General features: G+C 41.5%; 1 protein-coding gene across 19 annotated transcripts in view; it reads right to left on the bottom strand.

Moving 5' to 3' along the window:
• The window catches only part of TCF4 (transcription factor 4), a 386161-nt gene extending 366793 nt beyond the window's left edge, over nucleotides 1–19368 (bottom strand). For 6 of the 19 annotated variants that reach the window (XM_059880878.1, XM_024984326.2, XM_059880879.1 and 3 more), the window contains exons 1-3: nucleotides 17552–17719; nucleotides 16488–16579; nucleotides 14765–14837 (exon numbers count right to left, since the gene is read on the bottom strand). In XM_059880878.1, the coding sequence (XP_059736861.1) occupies nucleotides 14765–14837; nucleotides 16488–16559 (145 nt within the window). In that variant the 5' untranslated portion in view covers nucleotides 16560–16579; nucleotides 17552–17719. Of the gene's footprint in view, nucleotides 1–14764; nucleotides 14838–15214; nucleotides 15442–16487; nucleotides 16580–17551; nucleotides 17720–17989; nucleotides 18149–18854 lie in introns of those variants that run through there. The other 13 variants (XM_024984323.2, XM_059880875.1, XM_024984324.2 and 10 more) reach the window with 7 other exon arrangements.
• Between the last annotated feature and the right edge of the window lie 4769 nt (nucleotides 19369–24137).

Here is a 24137-nt window from a genome sequence, read left to right on the forward strand (position 1 = left end):
ATATTAAGGACGACCTAAAGAATTGAAGAGATACGTGAGTGCAGATAATCATCCTTAAAAATACATCAATTTTCCCCCACTGATCATTAGATCTCACGCAACATGAACAAAATCCCTAAGAGGCTTATGAAAGACCTTGGCAAACTTAACTTTAAAATTTCTGTGGAAGAAGACAGGCCTCCAAATAGCTAAAAGTAAAATGTACATATAGGACGAGCAGAAGAGAAAAGACCTTACTATCATATACCAAAATGTGGCATGAAACTTATTACAAAGTGGCACTGGGCCATGGGTAGACAAATTGACCAAAAGATCAGAAAAAAAAGGACTCAGAATGAAAGACCCTTACAAACACAGAAACTCACAGTACTGCAGAAACAGCACTGTGGAAGCCTCCAGAAAGGCCAGACTTCTCAATAAATGATTCTAGAACAAATGTGTATCAAGATATTTAAGAAAAAGCAGAATTAAAAGCCCTACCTGCCACTCAACAAAATCTATCCCAACTGTATTAGAAACTTAAATGTAGATGTCAAAACTATGAAATCCTTTCTTGAAGAAACATATAAAAGAATACCTTCATGACCCTGAGGTAGAGCTGGATTTTCCAACCATGACACAAAACATGAAAAGGTAAAGGAAAAGAAATGACTACATTAAATTTAAGGCCTTATATTCATCAAAAATACCATAGGGAGTGTCAAAAGACAGGTCATAAAATAAGGGAAAGTATTTGCAGCATGCATGACTGAGAAAGAATTATTATCCACATATATATCAAGAATACCCACAAATCAATAAGAAAAAAAAAAACAGAGTCAATAGAAAACTGAGGAGGGAAGATTCTATACAACAAACATGAATGATAAATAAATACATATAAAGATGTTTAACCTCATTAAGTATCAAGGAAATGCAAGTTAAGACCATAGTGAGATACATTTTCTATTTTATAACCCCTAGATTGATATAAGGGGCTTCCCTGGTGGCTCAAACTGTGAAGAATCTACCTGTCATGAGGGAGATATGGGTTCAATCCATGGGTTGGGAAGATCCCCTGGAGAAAGAAATGGCAACCCACTCCAGTATTCTTGCCTGGGAAATCCCAAGGACACAGGAGCCTGGTGGGCTACAGTCCATGGGGTTGCAAAGAGTTGGACACAACTGAGTGACTAACACACATACACACACACACACACACACACACACAGATTGATACAAATTAAGAAATCGGAAAACCCCAAAAGTGGACAACAATATGTACCCATAATAATCTTTGATGCTGTGAGTGGATGTGTAAATTGGGTAACAGCTCTGGAAAACAATTTGGCGTTATCTTAACATTTGCATGACTCTGTAACCTAGGAGGTTTACTCACGGATATCCAAGACAGCAAAAGAGATGACCAAGCGCGCATCAAGAGGTGTTTAAGAAAATACGTAGTCTCAAAAAATGGGAACCGATCCAAAGGTTCACGAACCGGACAATACATAGATAAACTGAGGCATATTCACCAGCAGTGGAAATGAACTAATGCCACACACGGCCACATGGACAGATCAGAAACGCACGACACCAAGTGAAAAAAGCGAGTAGCACAAGATGGTACAGGACTGACAGCACACGTCTAACCCTCCACCAAGTGAAACCAAACGCCACGCTGTTCAGGGGTACACAGACGTGTCATTAAGCTACTCTAAAAAAAGACAGAATATTTATCTCTAGCAAGCAAGATGGGGGAAGGCGGATAAGGAAGAAACCCACAGGTTCTGATGATGCTCCAGTTCTGACGGTGAGTGGGAAGTCCCCAGGTCTTCCTCACGCCATCATTTAACTTCATAATTCACATACACTACATGTATTATTCTGCAGGTGTCAAACACTACAAGGTAAAATGTGTTTGGAATACCGGGCTGAGGTAAGGCTAATGAAAAGTATATGCAAGGGAAGGATACAGAAGCCGCCAGTGTAGACAACAGCCAACAAAACTCTTGCTGTGAAAGAGGACCGGTCAGTGGAGAGAGTAAGAGGTGGAGTTTGTGTTTGGCTTATTATGCTTTTGTTGTCTTTCTAATTATGAAATATTAGGAGCACAGAGGGGTCAACCATAACACTCTACAATTTTTCTTTCCAAAAAAAATAATAAAGTGCTACCAAGCACCCTGTGCGCCCTCCCCACGCCAAAAGGAAAGTGACTGTATTTCGTTCGATTTTTTTTTTAAACTGAGAGTTACAAAGGTATGCCTAGATGCTGATGGGAGTTCCCCAGGAGGCAGGAACAACACGTGAATGTTGTCCACTTGCATCAGCATCACCCACTAGCTCACCAACTCCAGGCACATGTGTTAAGGAGCTTCCCGCTCAGAGCAGAGGGTTCCGGACCTCACTCCTTCCACTTCAGCACTCTTCTGAAGAAGCACACGCAGAGCCCGGGGGTCCTGGGGCCAAGAATCACTCACTGGCGTGGCCATCAGGGTCCAGCCCACATTCACCCATTCCCCCGTGCTCTAACCAGCTAGGCCTGAAGCAAAGATGGAAAGAGAGAAGGGGGGGGAAAAAATAACTATTTTTTCCTTCACTTTGAACCATGAGTATACCGCAAGAAGGGTGACGGCTTTCCTAATGTACTAACAAACTTGGCGGGCTGAGAGGAGACTTCCAAGTGTGAAGCATCACATCCGTGAGAAAACAAAGGGAGTGGGGCAGAGAAGGAGTGAGACGGTCAGAGGGAAAGGGTAAGCGGGAAGATTCACCAGGAGGTCTCAGAGCGGAAAGCTTCATTCTGTGGCTAATCCAAAGCTACCAGATGATTTTCCCCATGGCTGCCTCAGACAAAACACAAGCAGGTAAACAGCATTTTCATCTCAGATGGAATATGGTCCAAATCTGACCACCCTCCTAGAGTTCACCAAAGATGCTCAGCCACATCGTGGTGATGTGCTGATACCTGATCCCCAAGTATGCGATGGACTCAATTCCACAAGTTGAAATGAACCATCAAACCAGTCAAGCCTAAAGGAAACCAGTCCTGAATATTCGTTGGATGGACTGATGCTGAAGCTGAAGCTCCAATACCTGATGTGAAGAGCCGACTCATTAGAAAAGCCCCTGATGCTGGGAAAGATTGAAGGCGGGAAGAGAAGGGGGCGACAGAGGATGAGATGGTTGGATGGCATCACCGACTCAATGGACATGAGTTTGAGCAAGCTCCGGGAGATGGTGAAGGACAGGGAAGCCTGGCGTGCTGCAGCCCATGGGATCGCAGAGAGTCAGACACAACTGAGCAACTGAACAATCAGAACCTAAGCTAGCAGAAGCCTAACTAGTGCGTTACCGAAAACCATTAAATAAGAAGAGTCCCTTTGGTCTCTTTCTTCTACTCCCAGCTCTGCATCCTCTCACAACAGAACTGCAAAATCCATCTTCCACTTTTCTCAGAAAATAAAAAGCACTTCTGTGGTGTCTGGGTGCAAAAAAGGCAGTCAACAGCATGTGGTAGCTGAATGAGGTCTCAGTGTTTCCATTAGAAGATGTATAGTCAATTTTCAAGTATTCAGGTTATAAAAAGTTTCTCATGTGCACACACACACGCAAATGCTACTGTGAATGCTCCCCAGTGGACTAAAGTTACACATTCCAAGTAAGGCCTACGGCCCATTCTCCACCTTCACCACCCACACTGGAGGCCTAACAACCTCATCTCTCACCTGGTTTCTGCAAAAATCTCACCACACACGGTTCGGGCCACCGACACTGACTGCCCCTGCGGTGCGTTTTCCGGGCTGCAGCCAGAGGTCTCCCGGGCACAAAGCTGATGGGAGGAAATTGCAAAGTCTCCCGATCTTGCTGCCTGGCATGATCTGGCCCCTACCTTCCACCTCCCGAGCCTCAGCTCTAGCCCAGCTCTCACCCTTCCCCAAACACCAGGCCCTGCGGGTCCCCAGTCCACTTCTCCCATGTACCCGCCTTCCTCTGAGACCTCAATCCAAGGTGTGCCAGCTTCAGGAAGCTTCTCCTGACTGCTAGGTCAGACGCCCTATCACAGCTCCTCTGATGCCTCCCACCTCTCCTTTCTTTGCCTGGTTATTCAGTGAATGTCTGTTTCCCACATTCAGCCAATGCAGAACTATACCAGTCTTGTTCAGTATTTTATTTTTGGCACCCAGTATAGTACCTGCTACATGGTAGATACTTAAACTTTCTTAACTTTAAAAGTAAATCAGTAAGTTCTAGCATATAAATTCTAAAACAAATATCAAAAATATTCAAGTGTGGGAATAAAAGTGTATCTAGTGCCCTTGAATTAAACGAGTACAATTTACAAATCTGATATCTCATTTCCACTCCAAAAAAAGCCCAACAAAAATATATGGGGCCTAGTTATCATTGCCTTCTAACAAGTCTTTGGTACCAAATTTGAGAAGACATTCATAATACTCTCCAAAGTCCAAGTTCCATAATCATTCAAATGCATCCCCCACCTTTATACTCATGTAGTGTTCTTGCCTGGAGAATCCCAGGGACGGGGCAGCCTGCTGGGCTGCCGTCTATGGGGTTGCACAGAGTCGGACACGACTGAAGCGACTTAGCAGTAGCAGTACCCGTGTACACAGGATTTCAATCTTTCAGACTATCTTTCAGTTACTCTATACTTAGCTTATTTGAAAGTATCCTTGGAAGAAGTCTGCTTCTACACTTTGACATCACTTATTTGAAAAGCACTTTCTTACTGAGTCAATATAGAACTTACACCCAAAGACAGCAAGCAGCACCATGCTCCAACTGCAATACTGGCACTGAAATATTTTCTTCTTTATATCACCATAGTACCTCGCACTGCAATTTGAATCTTAGCTCTCAAAAAAATGTACTGAATGAATGAACAAGCGAGTAAATCAAACTTAACCATTCTTAATAATTCTCTTGCTATTTCAGCGAAACATATTCACATTGCAAAAAAAACCCCAAACTATATGTAAGTCATTCCTTTCTTTTTTCTGAAGCTTTCAACATTCTTTAAACAAAGCTTCAACAATAATGGATTGTAAGTAAAATTATTTAAAGTACTAATGGACTACTTCTCACCTGATCCAATTCTACCAAAATCACTAGGGATGTTAAAGTGGGACACTGCAAAATGTACATCCATGTAAAAGAGAAACAGTTCCACATGGGCTGAAAGGCAAATGAAGGAGTAAGAAGAAGCTAACAAGATCATGCAGAAATTAAGTATCAAAAGAAAACCAGAAACTAAATGAAGAATTACAGCACCCACAACAGAACAGAACAGCACTCCATGGTTTGGGATACCAGTTAGTAGACAATGAAGCTCTAGAAGGTACACAGCAAAGAACAAGTATTTGAACGAGGATTGAAATTACATTGTTCAGTCTTCCCTTCCAAATTGCAAAACTGGGTTATGTATGAAATTGTAGATTCAGTCTTGAAACATGATTACCCACCTGATGACCAAAAGCTTTTCTCTCTGAGTTTTAAGGCATAGGGTTGCAAAATATTCCCAAACATGAATCCCTTATGTTCGAAAGTGAAGACTAAGTTTGAGGAAGACATAGGTTTGGAACTGACTTTAATGTGTAAATTAGGTCTAGAACATTCTCTTTGTCATAAAAATCTTGTTTATATTCTATAGCAAATACAGTCATTCATTAATAAATTTTTCCTACACCAATTTCAACTAGAACTTGAGTTCTTGGTTTGAACTGGAAACTGGAATTGTGTGTTACACTGAAACACTTGGAGGTCACAGAGAGAAAGACATTTTAATCTGAACTACCCAACACTCAAGGAGAGGGTGGTGTTTACATATTTTTCCTATGTGTGATGTAATTTTGACACATTTTATTCAGAGGTGTATCTGGCCACTCCATAATGTTTTTACAAACATTATATGGGTTTCGGCTATGATCACAATATCTTTGAGACTGTGTTTTAAATGCATTTCCAAAAGTATTATATGGCAATAATAATCAGCACACTTCCCTGCTAGCTTCTGAACCAAGGGCCACAGCACCAGTAATGGCCTGTGATGATAATAAAATTATAATGCTGATGTTCTGCAATTGGGAAATATTTTTAACTACAGTGTAAAAGCCCTCTTGAAGTGTACTGGAGAGTTTCACTTTATTTTTCCAGCTTGAAGATGCAGGCTTTGAGGGTCTATCACTTTGCCAATATGAAATAGCTATTTAACAGCAAACATGGCAAAAGAAGCTAGATTGCCAGAATTCAGTTAAAGAAATCACTTTCTCTAAATTAGCTTAAAATTTCCACTGCTGAATGATATAACAGGAAGAGTTTGAAACTGAGAATATCAAAATCTTGATTTCCACGCTGCCACTGCCATTAAAAATATATACATATGGGGAAGGAACTGGATTATCTGGAAAGGAAATCTCAAAATCAGAAAAGGAAAAATAAAGGGGGCATTCAAGACAGGAATGTCTGTCTGGAGGTGATGCAGATGCCTAGACCACAACTGAGTCCGTGTTGAGCTGAAGAATCTCCTGTCTTCCATCCAGCCTTCCCAGTGGACTTCCTCTACGCCTGGTTCACAGTGATCTTGACATAAAATCCTCCCCAACATCCCCAGGTCAAAAAATCTCCTCTTCTTTCAAGAATCATACTCTATTTGTCAATGAAACCTTCATTATTAATTTTCCCCAGCAAGAAGTAAGTCTTCTCTTTATCTAAACTCCCACCATGTTAGTGACACTCACCTTCTGGGCACTGAGTACTAATTAAACATGTGCTTTTCTGTCAAAAATATATCCCTCTCAGGGTAGGACCTTGCTCCCACAAAGCCCTCTACGTCCTGTAATTGCTAACACAGGGGATGTGTGCATAGCATGTACTGAAAAGATGTATTAGACGAACCATCAGTAAGAATTATGATGGGGAGATAAAAACTAACTGGCTAGATGGACACAACCAACATGGTACAACACTATATTAAAACGTGAGGGGCTAAACTGATGCTATGCTATGAATCTCCAGATAATGACACACACACACAAAAACAGAACTTTTGAAACCATTCATTATCCATTTGTATCCATCTTAAGTAGAAATAAAAGTAATTACTGACAAGATATGCAAATGTGCATCTTTTCCACAACTTGCTCGTCAGTATTTTACCCAAGAAGAAAAATAGAGGGTCTACAGCTATCATTTCAACATCTTCCTTCACAGAAGCTAGGTCTTCCCTAGTTTAACAGTCCTCGAAATGCCTTGTAGTTAAGTCTTGGCTTGAGCAATTTGAGATTCAAAACCTTCCATTTGGATGCCTTGCAATTCAGCTAAGCACCCCAAAAGGGAATGTTTAAATTAATGGAAGATTAAAGCAAGGAAGAACATTCTAAAAGGTATTCTGTAATGGGGCTTTGTCACCACCTTCTCTGTTTTATTGGGAAAACAGTCTTTTCCCAGGGGCCTGAAAGTTTATATGCCTACCATCAGTCTCGTTTAACTGTTCGAACTTAAAAATGTCAGAGAAGAAAAAAAGTAATGGAAATGCTGACATGCTATGAAGTCAAGAGGCATAAGCAGGTGCTCCTGCAACCCAGGGTCATAACTCAATCAAGCTGTATTGTGACGTCATCTGTTACAGAAAAAAGCCAAATGGTTTATGAACAGTGCCAGAACCCCCAAGATTAAATTACAGCCCTGATATTTAATCAGGGGTCTTACTTTGTTATTTTTAATAACACAATACATTTTAACAGTTATTCGTCAACTGCCTTAGCCAAATTAGAGCACGTGATGACAAGTGACCTGGATTACGAGGGCCATCTCTTACGATCTGAACTTTTATTATTTTTCAGAAACGGAAGATCATACAAGTTTCCCTCCTCTTAAGAAACATCCAGTTGGTACCAACGGATTGAGTCCAAATCTTAATTAAAAGCAGCATGGGGTCCCTGACCAGCGGGTCAGGACATCTGTATTTGTGTCCTATTACAGCCCATAACCAACTGTATGATTTGAGCAAAAGATATTTAACCCTCCCAAACCTTGGCTCTTTATTTTAAAAAAATCATAGACCATCTCTAAACTCTCCTGATAAGTCTAAATTTCTATAAATCTTTTACTTAAAAAAAATATTGTGTAGTTTCTTTGGGATTCCTTGGGGATCAAAGTGCAAAATTTGTATAGCTGTAAAGATGAACTTTTAATTTAATCAAAAATCATTACCATCGAAGAGGCATTTGTCAGCTAAAAATTTAGGGGCAATATCAGTGTCAGCAAACGAAACATGTTCTTTAAAAAGTCATGTACAAATAGTGCTGAACGTGTGAAGGGTTGTTTGCAAAACAAATCAATACAGGCACATCCAACAATGGATTGCAGTTAATAAACCACATATAGTAATTACTACCAATGGCAGTTTAGAAAGTCATTCATTAAATGTTAATTGTCACACAGAAGTACAAAAGCAGCCATTTGAACAATCAAGTGGCTGCACCTTTAAATAAAATACTTTCTTACAGCCCTGAAATTCATCCATATAAACTGACTCTAAACACACCTGGGTATTTGATATGCTGATTAACTGGGCCTTTATTTATTGCTGAAATGAAAGTAAATATGACAAGCTTTTCAATACTTTTGCTATTCCTTTGAGCCTGATATAAAATATATATATAAAATGTACAAAAAGTGTTAACCAATCTTCTCTAAAGATTAAATTGCTATTTCTCTTATGACTCTCATAAGCATTAAGAGACATATGGTTCAAAAGGACCCACCTAAATTCCTGTGCCTACTTTATTGCTGAGTCTAAGTGGGCGCACAAATTTAGAAAATGGATAACCCACGTGTAAGCTAATAAACTTGGTGGTCAATTTTGAGAACTTTATTCAAAGTAATAAGAAACCGGTAACCAAAAAAAAAAAACCCTATGATATGCTTTACTTTATTTTCTGCAATACTCAGCACCATCCAATTGACTTGGAAGAACACCTGGGCATAAAAAATTAGGTCATAAAAGACAAAAAAAAAAAAGAAAAGGGGATTTTTTTTTCCTGTTCCTACCTAGCTTCATTTGGATGCTCTGTCTGTGCAAAATCTGACTTACCCAACATACAGATATAGGTTCTCAAAGTTTGGCCAAGAACATTTTGGTTCCAGACTTGTAAACCAAAGAACGTTTCAAAACACACCATGTTCCTTATTAGACAGCTTCAGATCTGTTATCTTGGCTTATGGGAACAGACCTAAATGGCATCATAATACTAAAAGTTGAAAATCACAGGCCTGGGGCCACCAGGACTCAACTCTCTGCCTTGGACGAGGTTGCAAACTTCCAATATAAAATGCAGTTTACCATTAGGAGTAAATGTTTGATCTATAAAGCTTCCAAAATTACTTTGTTTATCATAGCAGATGAAAGCAAAAAGGAATAATTTTAAGCTCAAAACAAAACTGTTTATATGACAGTCTTGACTGCTCCATGATTCTAAGCATTTAAGACAGATTCGAGCAATTAACAGCATAAACTTTCATTACATAGTTCTATTATATATGTTTATGTGACTTAGCTGTTCATCTGTTATTTAAGTGATTTCCTCATTACAATAGTAGGGTAAAGATAATTTGCTGATGCTGTCAAAAATGTGAAGCATTTCAGGCTCAACAGATCTCGGATCCCTACACTTGTTTAATGCATTTTATTTACTTAAGTCAGTGTCAAATAGAGTACTGCTTCTTCCTTCTGAATTTAGAAAATGTAACATTTTAAGCACATGTCTGGTAATAGACATATCAAAACTTAACTTCAAAGTTACTTATTTTAGGGATGCAGATAGAATTCAAGATTTTTGTTCTGGAAAATTAGGTTTCAAAGATCTAACAAGAAACTCTAAGACTTTTTTTACAGTTAAAGATAGGAAACCATTTTTTTAGATATTAACAGAGCAAGCTTGGTTACCTCAACTTGGGGTTTGACTAGGTTCATAAAAATTGAAAACAAAATATTTTTACTGGTACCCAAGCAGATTGCTAATTTACAGCAGAACCAAGCCACAACTTTGAAAATACCCACTATATTTTCCTGGTTAAAAATATAATAATAATAATATGAAAGAGATACTAAGTCACATTGAAATCCCACATAAACTACAAAGCTAGCTTATTTGGATAATAAAGCAGGAAAAATAATGGACATGGCTTATACCATTAGTGTAAACATGTTTTTTAAAAATGTTTATCTATTCTAATGATCAGGAATAGTATTGTACACCAAGCCTCATGTGTGTGTGTGTGTGTGTGTGTGTGTGTCTTTGAAAAGACACGGAGCTAGGCAGACAGATCTAGGTTTAGAACCTAACTCATTCCTGGCTGCCTTGAAAGAAAGTAGTTTATCATCTCTGAATCCTGGTTTCCTCATTTATGAATTGAGCATGGTAATCCTGGCATCTCATTGGGTTTTTGTGAGGATAAAAAAAATACAAGAGTATAAAGTGCATAGCACACCATTTGGCATAGTAAGAAGCACTTTAATTCCATCAGTATCATGCCCATCCACACCCTATTATTCAATCTAACATCCTGCAAATAATCACAGGCCAGATCAGGCAAAACAGAACGATCAACGATCCAAAATTCAGTTCCAAACCTTAAAAAACAGTCAAAGGGCACATATATATTTAGAAGCATTTGTAGGCACAAAGATCAGTATACAAATCCTGAGACCCTGTTATGCAACACAAATTACAGAAAAAACATAGTACTGAAACCAATGTTACTCCAATAAAAGGCTTTGCAGGGCCACAGAGCATCAGCAAATCAAAACTTGTTTTTTAGAATAGCAAATAAACACACACTTGAGAACCTCTTAACATGGGCCTCAGTTTTCTTTGGATGTACAATGAAGGCATTGGGCTGTGTATTTCTAAGGGGATCCTACCCCCAAAATTGTATGATTCTAATGAAATGGGTTTAACACCACATTCCTTATTTTTTAACCTGTTAATTTATTCTTTGTTTTACAAAAAGCCACACCACCATTATGAACTGCACTGTAATAGTAAGGCTGTTTAAAAACAGACACACACACACACAATTAAATAACTCTACTCCACAAATACCTTTGGGGGAGACCAATTTTTTTTCACACCATAACCATGAACTCAAACTGTACGGATGGAAATTAATTCAGGATGCTGGCCATTTGACTCTTCTCTACAATACAAAACGACCCACTGGATCGATATTTTTTTCTTACTGAATTTTCTAAACTTATGTGTCATTTGGGTGTCACGTGGATATTGGTGAACAAACTTGTGTGAATGTCAAGAGATATTTTTTCGCTTCCAGAAATGACCATGACAGGGATGTGGTATTTTATTGCTGCTGTTAATTGTTAAAACACCCATTCATTTGGCACCTTTAACAAATGCTGAACACCTAAGTAAAACTAAACAGTTACAGGGGGAAAAGGCTCAACTTTTAAACTGAGGGCGAAAGATGTAGAATCCGTCACAGACTAAGTGTAAATACTTGTAACAGATGTGACCAGGGCTATTGTTGAGTATGGATAATTTTAGAGCCCCAACTTTAAAACCACTTTTTAAAAGATGCCAAAGCTAGTGCGTTTATCTTTTGCTCATAAAGGAATCAAAGGTGACCAAAGAAAACTGCATTTTTGTTATATTAGAAAATTAAATCCCTGTTCATCAATAAATTATAGATTCTAGATGCATATTTTTTTCCTTTTGGGTAACTTGGCCATCTTACTTTTTAATGAGAATAATTTTCCAGTCATCCAGCCATGTGGATGCTGTTAGCTTGTTTTAAGATCAATGATATAATGGATCTGAAATCCCTTTATAGAAGTCACCATATAGATTTCAACTATTTCTTACAAATAATTCCAGAGCCCACCAATTCTCCCTGTTAAGGTCATCCACACTCTGAACTATCATGGCTGAATTGTTTTAGTGCTCTCTGCTGAACACCTGCAAACATCAAACAAAAACGGCTGGTCCTTTCCTGGGTTGACAAAAGCCTTTCATGTGAAAAATGCTCCCTGGGAATGTCAGGCTGTAGCTCAGGTTACATTCCATTCTCCCTAGCAGCCTCACCATTTCTTAAGGTGGTAGGGAAAACCATGTTTGTGAAATGAAAGACTAAAGGCAACATGGCCACACTTTATTTCCATTCTCACACTGCAAATCACGATGGAGCGTCCTATACATGAATGGAACTCACAGCTACAGAGAACTTGAAGCCTGAAACATCACCATGCCTCACTTTGAAAGCAACAGAGCGGTCTACCCCAACATGAACAGTTCACTTACACTTTGGATCTCTTTTCCCTGGACCCAAGTTTCAAAGCTACCCATGAAAATGCTATCTGAGCACCCTTGCTCGGGACAATGGATATTAACCAGATGTACATTTAGAAAATTATTTCTCAGTCCAAAGTTTTCTAGTCCATCCTTTCAGGAAAGGGGCAAAATGCAGTTTTCCTCATTTTTGTTTTACGTGTGGTGCTTTAAAAGGGGACTTAGCTTTGTTACTGAGTAGAAACAAAGCCACTTACTATGTCTTGGACAGATGAGAAAAATCAACACTCCAATCTGTACTCTGTATATTACAGTCCCCATCATACTCCATCGGATGAATACCCTGCATTTGCAATCCAGCCGCCAGAACAAAATAGCCACTACACTTTTTACCTATAAGTAAACGTATGGGCCTGAAAACTACACCTTTGGCCGGTACAAAGTCACTTAAAGTTCAACACCTTAAAAATAATCAGAGCATATTCACTGGAAATATCACAAACTATCTCACTAACGATGAAGTCCCTGTCTTATACAGATTTATTGTCTGTATAAGACAGATTTATGTATACAGATATACTGTCTTAAGAACTGTGTAAGTTTCAATATATGACCACTTACCAAAATTCATCAATACATATTCATACTCATCCAGCCTATACTCTGTGAACATTTAAACATCATAGCAAAGACTTCATTCCAATGTGAACACAGAAAAGGGACCAAGATGCACAGTCGTCTTTTAAATGCAACACAATTTCATGCTTCTAAATCAATCTTACTTTATTAAACCATACCGAAACTGATCTACTTAATTACTCCAAATGTGTCAGCTTTTACAAAAAGTACAAAAGAGTATTTTTGCACTGACTCTGAAATCAGTCTATCTCTGAGCCTTTCTGACATAATCTACTTTCAGATTTCAACTGAATACACATTTTCTTAAGGAAAATCTTGAAGAAAACTACTGTCAGAGATAAAGTTACTTTTGATACTAACATGAAAAATTAATTTACCTACAACAGACACTTGCACTCATCTTTCCTTCAAAACTGTGTAGAGAACACAATATAGAAATGTGGAAGATACAATATGAAAACAAACAAAAAAGTAAGTCCCAAATTAAAAATATAACAGGTGCCAGGACAGTCAAAACATAAACATATGGTCAAGAGTCCTTTTAATCAAAGTGGACTCCCCCCCCAAAAAAAATGTAAGTATAGGAGGCATCTCATATTTCATAAATCGAGTTTTAGAGATAATTCCCTTAGACTTATGGGGCCAGCAAAAGGAGAAGTAACTTATTTGGAAATGAGCAACTTTTCAAAGCCATTCGTTTTAGAAAAAACATACCAATTATACAAATCACAAAGATGAATAGGTTTCTTTCATTGCTACAGCACCAAATGAATATTAAGAGACGTGAAATTATCTTCAATAGCTAACAGACAATTCCACTGGTATCTCAGAGCTGAACGATGTCAATATTTACCAGTCTGACTTAAGAACAGGACTCTGTCTAATGTCCTGTTAGGTACCACTGCCAGAACTCCTAAGATACTATAGCTGTTTAATAGGCATAAATGGATTTAAGCCTTGAACCTAAAAGGACAGCAAGCAACAATGTATGCCTCCTTCTGATATGAAATTCACTGGACAAAAAAATAACTTTTTAAATGAATAGCATATTTTCACTTTTAGTAAGAGACCTTCAGAGAGTCCCCTATTACAACTCCTCCTTAGATACCAGATAATCATTGCACACACAGATGCCTTTGTGAATACCGCTAACATCTTTTGAAAGCATCAGCCAAAGGTCTTTCATTTATAAAATGTAAAAGTCCTTCCAAATTTGTAACTTTAAACATAGCAAAAATTCACTGCACAAGTAAATACTTAGGGGGAGAAAAACAGCTAAAGCACCAAAAAGGATATTTTAAATACAAATGAATTCATATTCAGCTCTTGGATTAGAAAGAGTCTATTTACAGCTATGGTTTACTACGCAGCATTCATCTACAAAATTAAGTGCTCATTTTTTTTAAAGGGTTAATTATACATAGTTCCCAGAAAACTTGATTATTTACAAGGAATCTGCCCTTTTCATGAAAGTTAGATTTTTCCCTCTATTTTCAGTAAGGAAACATTAATTTATTCACCCATGTTAATACTGCCTTATCTTCACATATTTGATTACAACTGTATTAGAAAATTGCTTTTAAATTAAGTGACAGAATTCTGAGACAGTTTTCTTGATTCAAAAAAAAAAAACTTATAATTTTGCAAAAGATAACGTTTTTGCCTAAGTTATACTACTAATGGATAATGAAATAACCATATCATTACAGGCTAAAATTTCAATGACTTTTGCAGGACACTTTAACAGAGCCAAAAATATACCATGAGTGAACAAACAGCTAAGGACATTTAACTACACACTAAGAAAAGAATTTACATACTTGAGCCAGTAAAATGTCCACTCGCCAGAGAAGTTGGTCCATTTTTCCCACTGCTCACAGGAGGTGAAAACATCTAAAAGAAACAAAGAAACATTACTGTTGAAAAGAAGACATCCATGCCTTCAGAGCTCATCTGAGACCTTTCATACTCTCACTATATAACGTACAGTTTATGCTAAGTGTTCATTTTAGTAAAATACATCACCATCCAACTTAAAACTAAAACAGGTACAATATTACCAATCACTCTTACCCCCCCACCTCTTTACCACTCTGCTCTTTCTTTTTCCTCAGGTTCATTAAATCGCCAGAGCTAGGCAGTACTACATTTTAAACCACAGCACAGTCCCCACAATGTTAACAAGATTCAGTTTGGGGGGCAGCGAGCTCTCTAGAAGACACGAGTTTTACAAAGGAGAAGAAAAAAGTTGTTTATTTTATATTGAAAACCTTGGCCATAAACGTGGCAATGTCCATTTCGATCCCGTATAGGATTTGCCTGTCATATGTGAACCCAAATAAAAATAAAAGTGCCACCTGCACTAAATTCTCATTTCGTCTCTAACATGAGAGCATTTTGAAGCAAGACTCTCTCCCTCTCTCTCTCTGTCTGTCTCTCTCTCTCTCTCACTCTCACTCTCTCTCTTTCACTCCCTCTCTCTCCAGCATTTATTTCGACCCTAATTGGTTTCCCTCTTCTTCGACGTTATCTAGTGGATAACGCGCACCTTCCCTGAGTCAGAGCCTGCAGAAAGCAAAGGAACGAATGGAGAAAGTGCAGCAAGCAGAAAGGGGGCTAAAAGCTGCCTAGGGCTACATTTCCTGGCAAAACTTCCGAAAGCCATTTCTCCAGAAGGTCTAGAACAGCGGCAGCAGCAACAACAGCAGCAGTAGCAGCAGCGGCAGCGGCAGCAGCAAGAAAAGAGAGCCCCCCACTTAGAAGGCGGTTTGGATTTTGTGTGTTTTGTGGATTCTTTTCATTTTGCTTTGCAAATGCATCTGACACCAAACTCATCTGGCATTAAAAATGAATTAATTCCCCTGACATGCTTGGGACTTGGTTTGGGGAAGGGAGACAAAGTGATGGAGAAGGACCAAGTTCAGCCGTAAAACTCCACAAGTGTGTAAGTTCTGCTTTGTGCTGATCTCCCTGACTACGAAAGTTACAGTCTAAAGGGTTTCTAAAGAATGTGTACTTAGCATATACACACGAGTTTTCAGAATCCCAGGAAAAGATTTAAATGGGAGGAAGGCAGGGTCCTACTGATTCCAAACCATCATCAGTTTAAAACTTTGAGCCAACTGAGGTCTCCTATTTTCTCTTTTCCATTTTCAGAAAAATAAATAAGTAAATAGAGGAGCACGCAAAATACCAGTACTTTTAGTGTTCTGATAAGGCCAAGTTAAGGGGTGGTTTACAGTTTTAGGAGTGTCTGTTTTTCCCTTCCACTGGGGTGAGACTCCATTATTTGGGGGTTCGGTGGGTAGTGAATTCAAAGCAAGTAATCAGACTGAAAAAAAAAAAGCCTGAATCCTCCATCACACCCAAAAACTGTAGTTAAAAACTTATCAAAAAGACCTTCATGTTTACCAAGGATTCAGCCAATTAAAAATTATTCCTGTCCTTCAGATTCTATTGGTTTCTAGCTCAAAGTGCTTGGGTTTTTTGGTTTGGTTTTGTTTTGTTTTACAGCTGTTGTTAGTTTCCACCGTTCTTTCTTACCGCACTGAAATCCAGTAAATCACTCAGCTCTTTGTCCGTGCCTAAGGCAGCCATTCGCTGTTGGTGATGCATTTTAGCAAAATCACACAAACCTAGAAACATGGAAATAACCGCAATCAGAAAATCCAGTCCCAATCCTTGGAGAAAACACAATCGGATTTTTGGAGACTGGGGGTGGGGGGGCTGGGGTGGGGACGTGCGGGCGGGTGGGATTAAGGTGGAAAGGAGGGAGGGATAGGAGAGTTGCTGGGTTGTTTTTTTTTTTTTTTTTTTTTAAGATGGAATAGGCAGCAATAGCAAAAAAAAAAAAAAGCGATATTGATACTGTATTTCCAAAAAGACGATCAAAACTGGTAACATCCACTATAAAACCAAATCCGGGAAAGGGAAAAAAAAAAAAAATTGCCGCTCCTCAGCGCATCATTTTATGCAACAGGAGGTAGAGCGAGAAATGAATGGATCACAGAGAAAAGAGAAACTACTCCGAACGATCCGGTCTCAACTTTCCCCCCCCACCCTCCACCCCACCCCCCTCACACACTCACACACACACTCGCACACACGCGCGCGCACACACACTCACACACACCACTCCCCTCTGCGTTTCAAAGTAGCTATAAAGAAATTAAAGATGAGCGTCTCTGGAGTGAAAACACGTCCAAAGGGGGAGGGGTGACAGGGTCGGCGAAAAGAACGGGGGGCGGGGGGGGGGTGGCCCCGCGGTGGAGGGTCGGGGCTTGTAATTGTCCAGCGCCCTAATTTGTGAAAGAAAGGGTTGTAAAAATTAAAGTCAGGCCCTTGGCAAAGTCAGCGGTCCCTCCGAGCGGCAGCGCCGGGGAGGAGGGCGTGGGGGGGCCCGGGCGGGGAGGAGGGGGGTGCGCAGGAACGAGGGGGAGGGAAGAGCGCTGGAGGGGAAGGGGTGTCTCCAGCGGGAGCGCCGGGGAGACCGGGTGCCCGCGGCGCCGGAGGCGCGGAGCCGCGCGCGGGGCCGCCGAGCCCGAGCCCCCCGCGCCGCCCGGCGCTCCGGCCCCGCCGAGCCCGCCGCGCTCGGCGCCGCTACCTACCGCCCGCGCGCGAGAAGGGGCTCTCGGTGCACCGCCGGCGCCCAGGCGGCGTTCATGTCTACCCGCCGCCTCAGCCGCCGCCGCCGCCGCCGCCCGCGCCCGCTCGGTCCCCGCCGCCGCCGCCGCCACTACAGCTCCGCAGACAGACAGCCAAGATCCCTGACTCTTAACACCAACTCTCTTCTCCGGGGAGGGGAGGGGACGGGCGGAGGGGGAGGGGGAGACACGCCGAGGCGCACGGAATTGCAAGTTCAGCAAAGAAATGGGTGGGGGGGCGGCTCCGGCGGGGCGACGCGGCGCGCGCGGGTCGGGCTGGCTGGGATGCGGACCCCCCGCCCGCCCACCCCACCCCCGAGAAAGAAAAGAAAAAAAAATCATCTCCACACCTCCCCCGCCTCGCCAAAAAAAAAAAAAAAAAAACGAAATTTCACCGAGCACCTCATTTTCCCTCAGATCGTCAGTTACAATCTGAAGCCTGCACCCTTCAGGGTTGGGGTTTTTTTTTTTTTTTGCCCGTTTCATCCAGCCGAGGCACACTTTGAAACGGATTCCACTTTACGTCCCCTCACTTCTTTCTTTCTCTGACTCTCCCGTTCCCCCTCACTCACACATCCACACACGGTAAAGCAACTTTATACTAGGCTGCAAATACACGTGATGCAAAAAGACTTTGCCAAGAGGAACAATATTTTTTTTTTCTTTACCAGATACAAACCAAGCGACATTTTACTGGGGGAGATTTTCCTATCAGTAGTTCTGCGTTGGTGGGGCGGGGGGGGGGGAGGCGAAACCTAAATTACATACTTTTTTTTTTACCCCTCCCTTTTAAGTCACAGAATAGTATAGCTGTGAACTTCGCCCCCCCAAAAAAGGCAATTTTTGAGGGTAGATGTTTTGTTTTACACTTGAGTTCCTAGGCACGCTAAGTACCCGTTCGCCAGCACGATAAGTTTTTCATTCAACACTGACCATCACAGGCCCTGCATGCTCTTAAAACATACTTTTTCACATCACTTTTTAGGATAAAAATTAAGCTGCATAATTCTACAGTTTTGTAATAACAAGCGTGCTTCACCCAGTATATGCAACAGACGCTATTTTAACGTGTGCTAAAATACACATTCTATAAACACTGTTATGGCTAGATGTGCGAGTACATACACAAAACGCATGCACACACTTTTTCCCATTGGCAGTTATTTAATAGGTTGTTCCTTTTGTTTTAATAAAACACTGGGATCGACATTTTAAAAATTAAATTCAATTACAAACAGTTTACTCTGACAGCAAATTGTAACGTTACCTTAAGTGGCCACAAATATGCTCACAATATTCCAAGGAAAGTGACTTTAAAAAGAGAGACAAAAATCTTCTGCAAGTACTGAGTATCTCACATGTGTATCCCCCAAAAAAGTATTTTAACTGGTACTCAGTTCTGTTCCAGGGATATCCACAGAATACAAGATTATGCACCTGGCTCTGGTTTTTGCATTTTCCACCATAAAACTGCAACAAAACTCCCTCCCCCCAAAAAGAAATCATTAAAAAAAAAAAAATCCAACAACTTTTTCTTATTGTTTATAAAAAAATATCAACACAGGATAGTGATAATTTTTCCTCAGACAAATCTTGTTGGCTTTTTTTTTTTTCTTCTCCTCTTATAAAGTCTTAAACTTGTTCCAAGTTTAGAGGTGTCTCATCCTCCTCCTCCTCCTGATCATCACCATTGACTCCCCCGTGGAGTCACATTGATAATAATAGGTTTCCCTGAAAGATACATTGTAATCCATTCACATCCGGGCACTGCGGGCTTATAAAGAGAAGGCGCTGCGGCCGCCGCGGCTCCTCCAGACAATGACTGGGGAGGGGCGGGGCGGGAGCGGGCGACCATAGAGTAGTAAACAGAGCGCCTAGAGAGGCCTCCAAGATGGCGGCGCGTGCGGGCCACGCCTCCTCCGGGAGGGAGGCGGGCGGCGGGGTACGGGTGGGCGTCGCGCGTGCTGCCGGACCGCAAGGGTACCCGAGGCCAGGGCCTTCCGCGGGCCCGGTGCTCCTGCGCGCTGTTCCCTGTTCCTAGCTCTTGCCCTTCTCTGTTCTTTGACCCCAAAGTCTGGCTTCTAAAGAAATGAAGGAATGAAACTCCGTAGACTGGCTTCAAGAAGTCGGATCCCCTGAGGGCTACTTGGGAGAGGGAGGCCGGGAGAGGGCACGGCGGCCTCCTGGACGAAAACCGAAGTCTGATCCTCCCTCAATGTGGAGCCGGTCCTCTTAGCGAAGCTTGGCTGGCATGGAAACAGGCAGATGAGCCAAGAGCAGCTCGCTGGCCTTGGAGAGGGATGTGGGTCCTCACCTGCACCACCGCTGTCCCACCTTTTTCTAGACTCCTGGCAAAGAGAACTCGAAGTCCAGGAAGTCTCCACTTGAAGAAGACGTTCGTCTGTTTACTTGTAGACTTAGATTTTTTGGCCGTGGCCCGGGCTCGTGGGATTTTAGCTGCCCAACCAGGGGCTGAACCTGCAGCAGCGTCAGTGACAGCATGGAGTCTTAACTGCTGGACCTCTAGGCAAGTCCCAGTTTTATCCGGTGACCCACTACTAACTCAGTGGACGAGTTCTGGCGGAGAAAGTCTTCTAGCCAGTTTTCTGGTCTCTGAAATGCAAATAGCAAATGCCTGCTTTATGAATTTAGTAAGAATTAAAAGGATAAAGACAAAGACGGAGATGCCCGGAAAGAAATCTTCTCTTTGCATCTCTAACTCTTTACTAAGCCAACTGATATCTCTAATCTAGCCCATGGGATTTTAAATGGAGATTTCTGTACTCCAGAAGAATAGCATTTAGCCCTCCCACCGAAGAAAAGCAAGTAATAATAATTAAAGGTTAGCACTTACGTTGTGAGTTTACCATGTGCCAAACGCTGTCCTAAGAATTTCTCAAAAATTGGAGAATAACTCTGGAGTTTGTTACTTCTGGACCCAGAGCCGCTGAGTAAATGGTACAAACTTGCCTCAATTACACAACTTTATTAAGTGATAGAACCCACCTTTGATGGCACGCAGTCTACAGTCAGACTTCACATCCAACCACCTTCCCATACCGTCTGGCAATGGGAATGTCCTAATCTCCATTTTCTGATGCGATTTTGTGGCAATGACCATGCTCTTTTGTTTATATATAAGTTTTTAGAGAACAAGAACTAGAGCATTTGTGGATTGTTTCCTGTCTCTTCACACATTGCAGATTCCTGTCTTCTATACCCATCCGTGCCCTCATCTTAAAATTTTACCTTTAGACACTACTATATACTGCATAATCACAAGCAGTATCTCTAATTCTCAGAATAAGCATCTGCCTTCTCAACTGAGACGATGTAATGAAAAAGATCACAAAGGTTTAAGAGAAGTATTTTACTTCTCTTTATTTTAGAGGCTCTGCCTCTAATCAATAAGGCTTGATGTCAATGTCTTTTGCTGTAAAATGCAGAGACCAGATTAGATAACCCCATAAGATTCCTTCTAGTTTCCAGATTTTAAGACTCCCCCTTCCCCCGAATTTCAAGAGGAATAAAGGATGTATCCAGAAATCAATGATCAGATCAGATCTAGGACCTGAACACACCTAGTTGCTGGCTAGTGGTTTTGTGTGTGTGTGTTTTAACTGTACCCTCCAGAAAACGGTGCAACTACCCTTCTGATTTTAACTAAGGGACAGATTTGAACTGGTTTTGTTTTTTCTCCTGATCTAGCTCACTTGTACTCCTGGCTTCTAGATGTCTTTGAATATGTCATGTTACCATCATCTCTGGGAAGTACCTAACTCACCTACTGGGGTGTTGAGAAAATTAATTTAAAATGTGCATGAAAAAAGCAATCAGATAATAATCTATGGCCTCTAAGCCAGAACCATGACAAAAAAAAAATAGGTATACTTATGAAGATTGGAGGCACTAACGAAAACTCAGTAGAATCATGTGAAACTTAGATTAAAAGGGAAATGGCAGGAGACATATTTTGGGATACCTGCTCTATCATGTACAGAATTCCTTCCCTAGGAACCTGTTCATAAATCCTGATAAAGAGGTAGAATTTGATGAAGGTGTCACATGACTCGTTCATGACTCACCCCCAACAGCCCCCACTGATTGGACCATAGGAACTAAACGAAGAAGAGATTGACAGGGGTCTGTAGTGAGTGATGGATCTGACAAGTTGGAGTCAGCTGGCCAGAGCTGGTGTCAGGAAGCCAAGCCATGTGAGAACCATGGTTATGGGGAAACAAGAACCATGAGTAAGCAGAGGAAACTGTTCTTCAAATTAGAAGGAAAGGTCTCAGAAGTTCTGAGAAAATCAGACAGTTTAGTCGTAGGAAGAAATGTCTGGACATCTTTTCTCAATTACTTGAAGACGACCTTGCCTCCTGTTCCTAAGTAAGCTGATTCTTGCAGTGCTCAGCTTTCCTAAGTGAGGCAACCTGAGTATTTTTCTGATCCTTACAACTAAAGAGTTCAACTAGAAAAGAAAAAAAAAGCTTTGGATTTCAGCATTTCAAAACAGTCCTTAACATTAAAAAAAAAAAAAAGGTTGTGACTGCTATTCAAGGAGTAAACAGTTTGTTCCATTCCCACATAGTAGAGATGCTATCCAATTTATTGTGCCACACATAGGACAGTATATCCAGTTGTCATTCCTGCTTCTCATGTGTTATGTGTCTGTGTGTGTGTGTTCAGTTGCTAAGTCTTGTCCAACCCCATGGACTACAGCAATCCAGACTTCCATGCCCTTCACTGTCTCCCAGAATTTATTCAGATTCATGTCCCTTGGTCGGTGATACCATCCAACCATCTCATCCTCCACCAAGCTCTTCTCCTTTTGCCTTCAGTCTTTCCCCTTCTTGGATCACAGCCTTGTCCTGGTGAAGGGGCTTGCATAACTCAATGAAGCTATGAGCCATGCCATACAGGGCCACCCAAGAAGGATGTGTCATAGTGGAGAGTTCCAAAATGTGGTCCACTGGAGGAGGGAATGGCAAACCACTCCAGTATTCTTGCCTCAAGAACCCCATGAACATGAACAGTGTGTTATGACCTTGGGCAAGTTTCACACCCTGTCAGACATTAAAAAATTATCTTGTCCTCAATACATATGACTGATTAAAATCAAATGTGATGGTGGAGATGAAAGTGATCTGCAAATGACAAATTCCAGTGGAGTGTGAGATATTACTGTATAAACTGAGTTGATGCCTGAAGATAACGCTTCTTTCATAGGAGTGTGGAAGACTTGGCAAGTATTGAAACCCAGTGAATCATAGAAAAGAACAGTCATTGAAGGGTGCTTGGACCCAGCCCTTCATTTTAGTGGAAGATGTCAAGGCTCAAGTAAGATGGCTTGTCCAAGGTCACATTGCTAATGAGTTACAGAACCAGAAGTAGCCCTCCGGGAACTGAGCGCCAGTCCAGAATGCCATACCATGCTTCAGATTCATCCAGTGTGCTCCTTCTTAGTCTTACCCATGTTAAAATTAAGTAGGAAAAAAACCCACAAACAAAAAATTTGGATCTCTGATGATCTAATGAAATTTATCTCAAAATTTGGCAAATAATTCTTGAGTGTCTTCCTTATGTCAGCAGCTAGTCTTTCAGGACCTGAGGCAAAAACAGAGACAAAGAAATCAGAATGTTATAAATGTTATAAATGTCAAGGGCAGTCCTGATTGAATGGCGAAGTCACAGTGAGCAAGACACAGCCTGCGGCAGACGTGGGGTAAAGGAGAGCTATTCCAGCATATTTTTAGGATGATGTATCAAAAGGGCACATCCATCCAGGACCCCAAACTGGAGCCCAAAACATACTTCAAGGCTGAATCAGAAAAGCAGCTGTCAGGACAGAAGGGGAGGGAGCCGGTCAGCACGTGTGAAAGCAGTCCAGAGCCTCATAGTACACACAGTCCCACATACCCCAGGGCCTTGGTACACACACAGTCCCACATACCCCAGGGCCTTAGTACACACAGTCCCACATACCCCAGGGCCTTGGTACACACACAGTCCCACATACCCCAGGGCCTTGGTACACACACAGTCCCACATACCCCAGGGCCTTGGTACACACACAGTCCCACATACCCCAGGGCCTTGGTACACGCACAGTCCCACATACCCCAGGGCCTTGGTACACGCACAGTCCCACATACCCCACGGCCTTGGTGCACGCACAGTCCCACATACCCCAGGGCCTTGGTGCACGCACAGTCCCACATACCCCACGGCCTTGGTGCACGCACAGTCCCACATACCCCAGGGCCTTGGTGCACGCACAGTCCCACATACCCCAGGGCCTTGGTGCACGCACAGTCCCACATACCCCAGGGCCTTGGTGCACGCACAGTCCCACATACCCCAGGGCCTTGGTGCCTGCTGGTCCCATGATTCCTTCCCGTGGCTGTTCACATGCTGACTCCTTATCTCCTTCTAGTCTCCATTTAAACCTTACCTCCTCGTGGAGACATTCCTAGTCATTCTGTCTAAAGTAAGTACCCCATTTTATTAGTCTCTGACATCAAATCAGTTTGATGTCCTTAATGGAAAC

The sequence above is a fragment of the Bos taurus genome, chromosome 24 (genome assembly GCF_002263795.3).
Source record: "Bos taurus isolate L1 Dominette 01449 registration number 42190680 breed Hereford chromosome 24, ARS-UCD2.0, whole genome shotgun sequence".
Lineage (NCBI taxonomy): Eukaryota > Metazoa > Chordata > Mammalia > Artiodactyla > Bovidae > Bos > Bos taurus.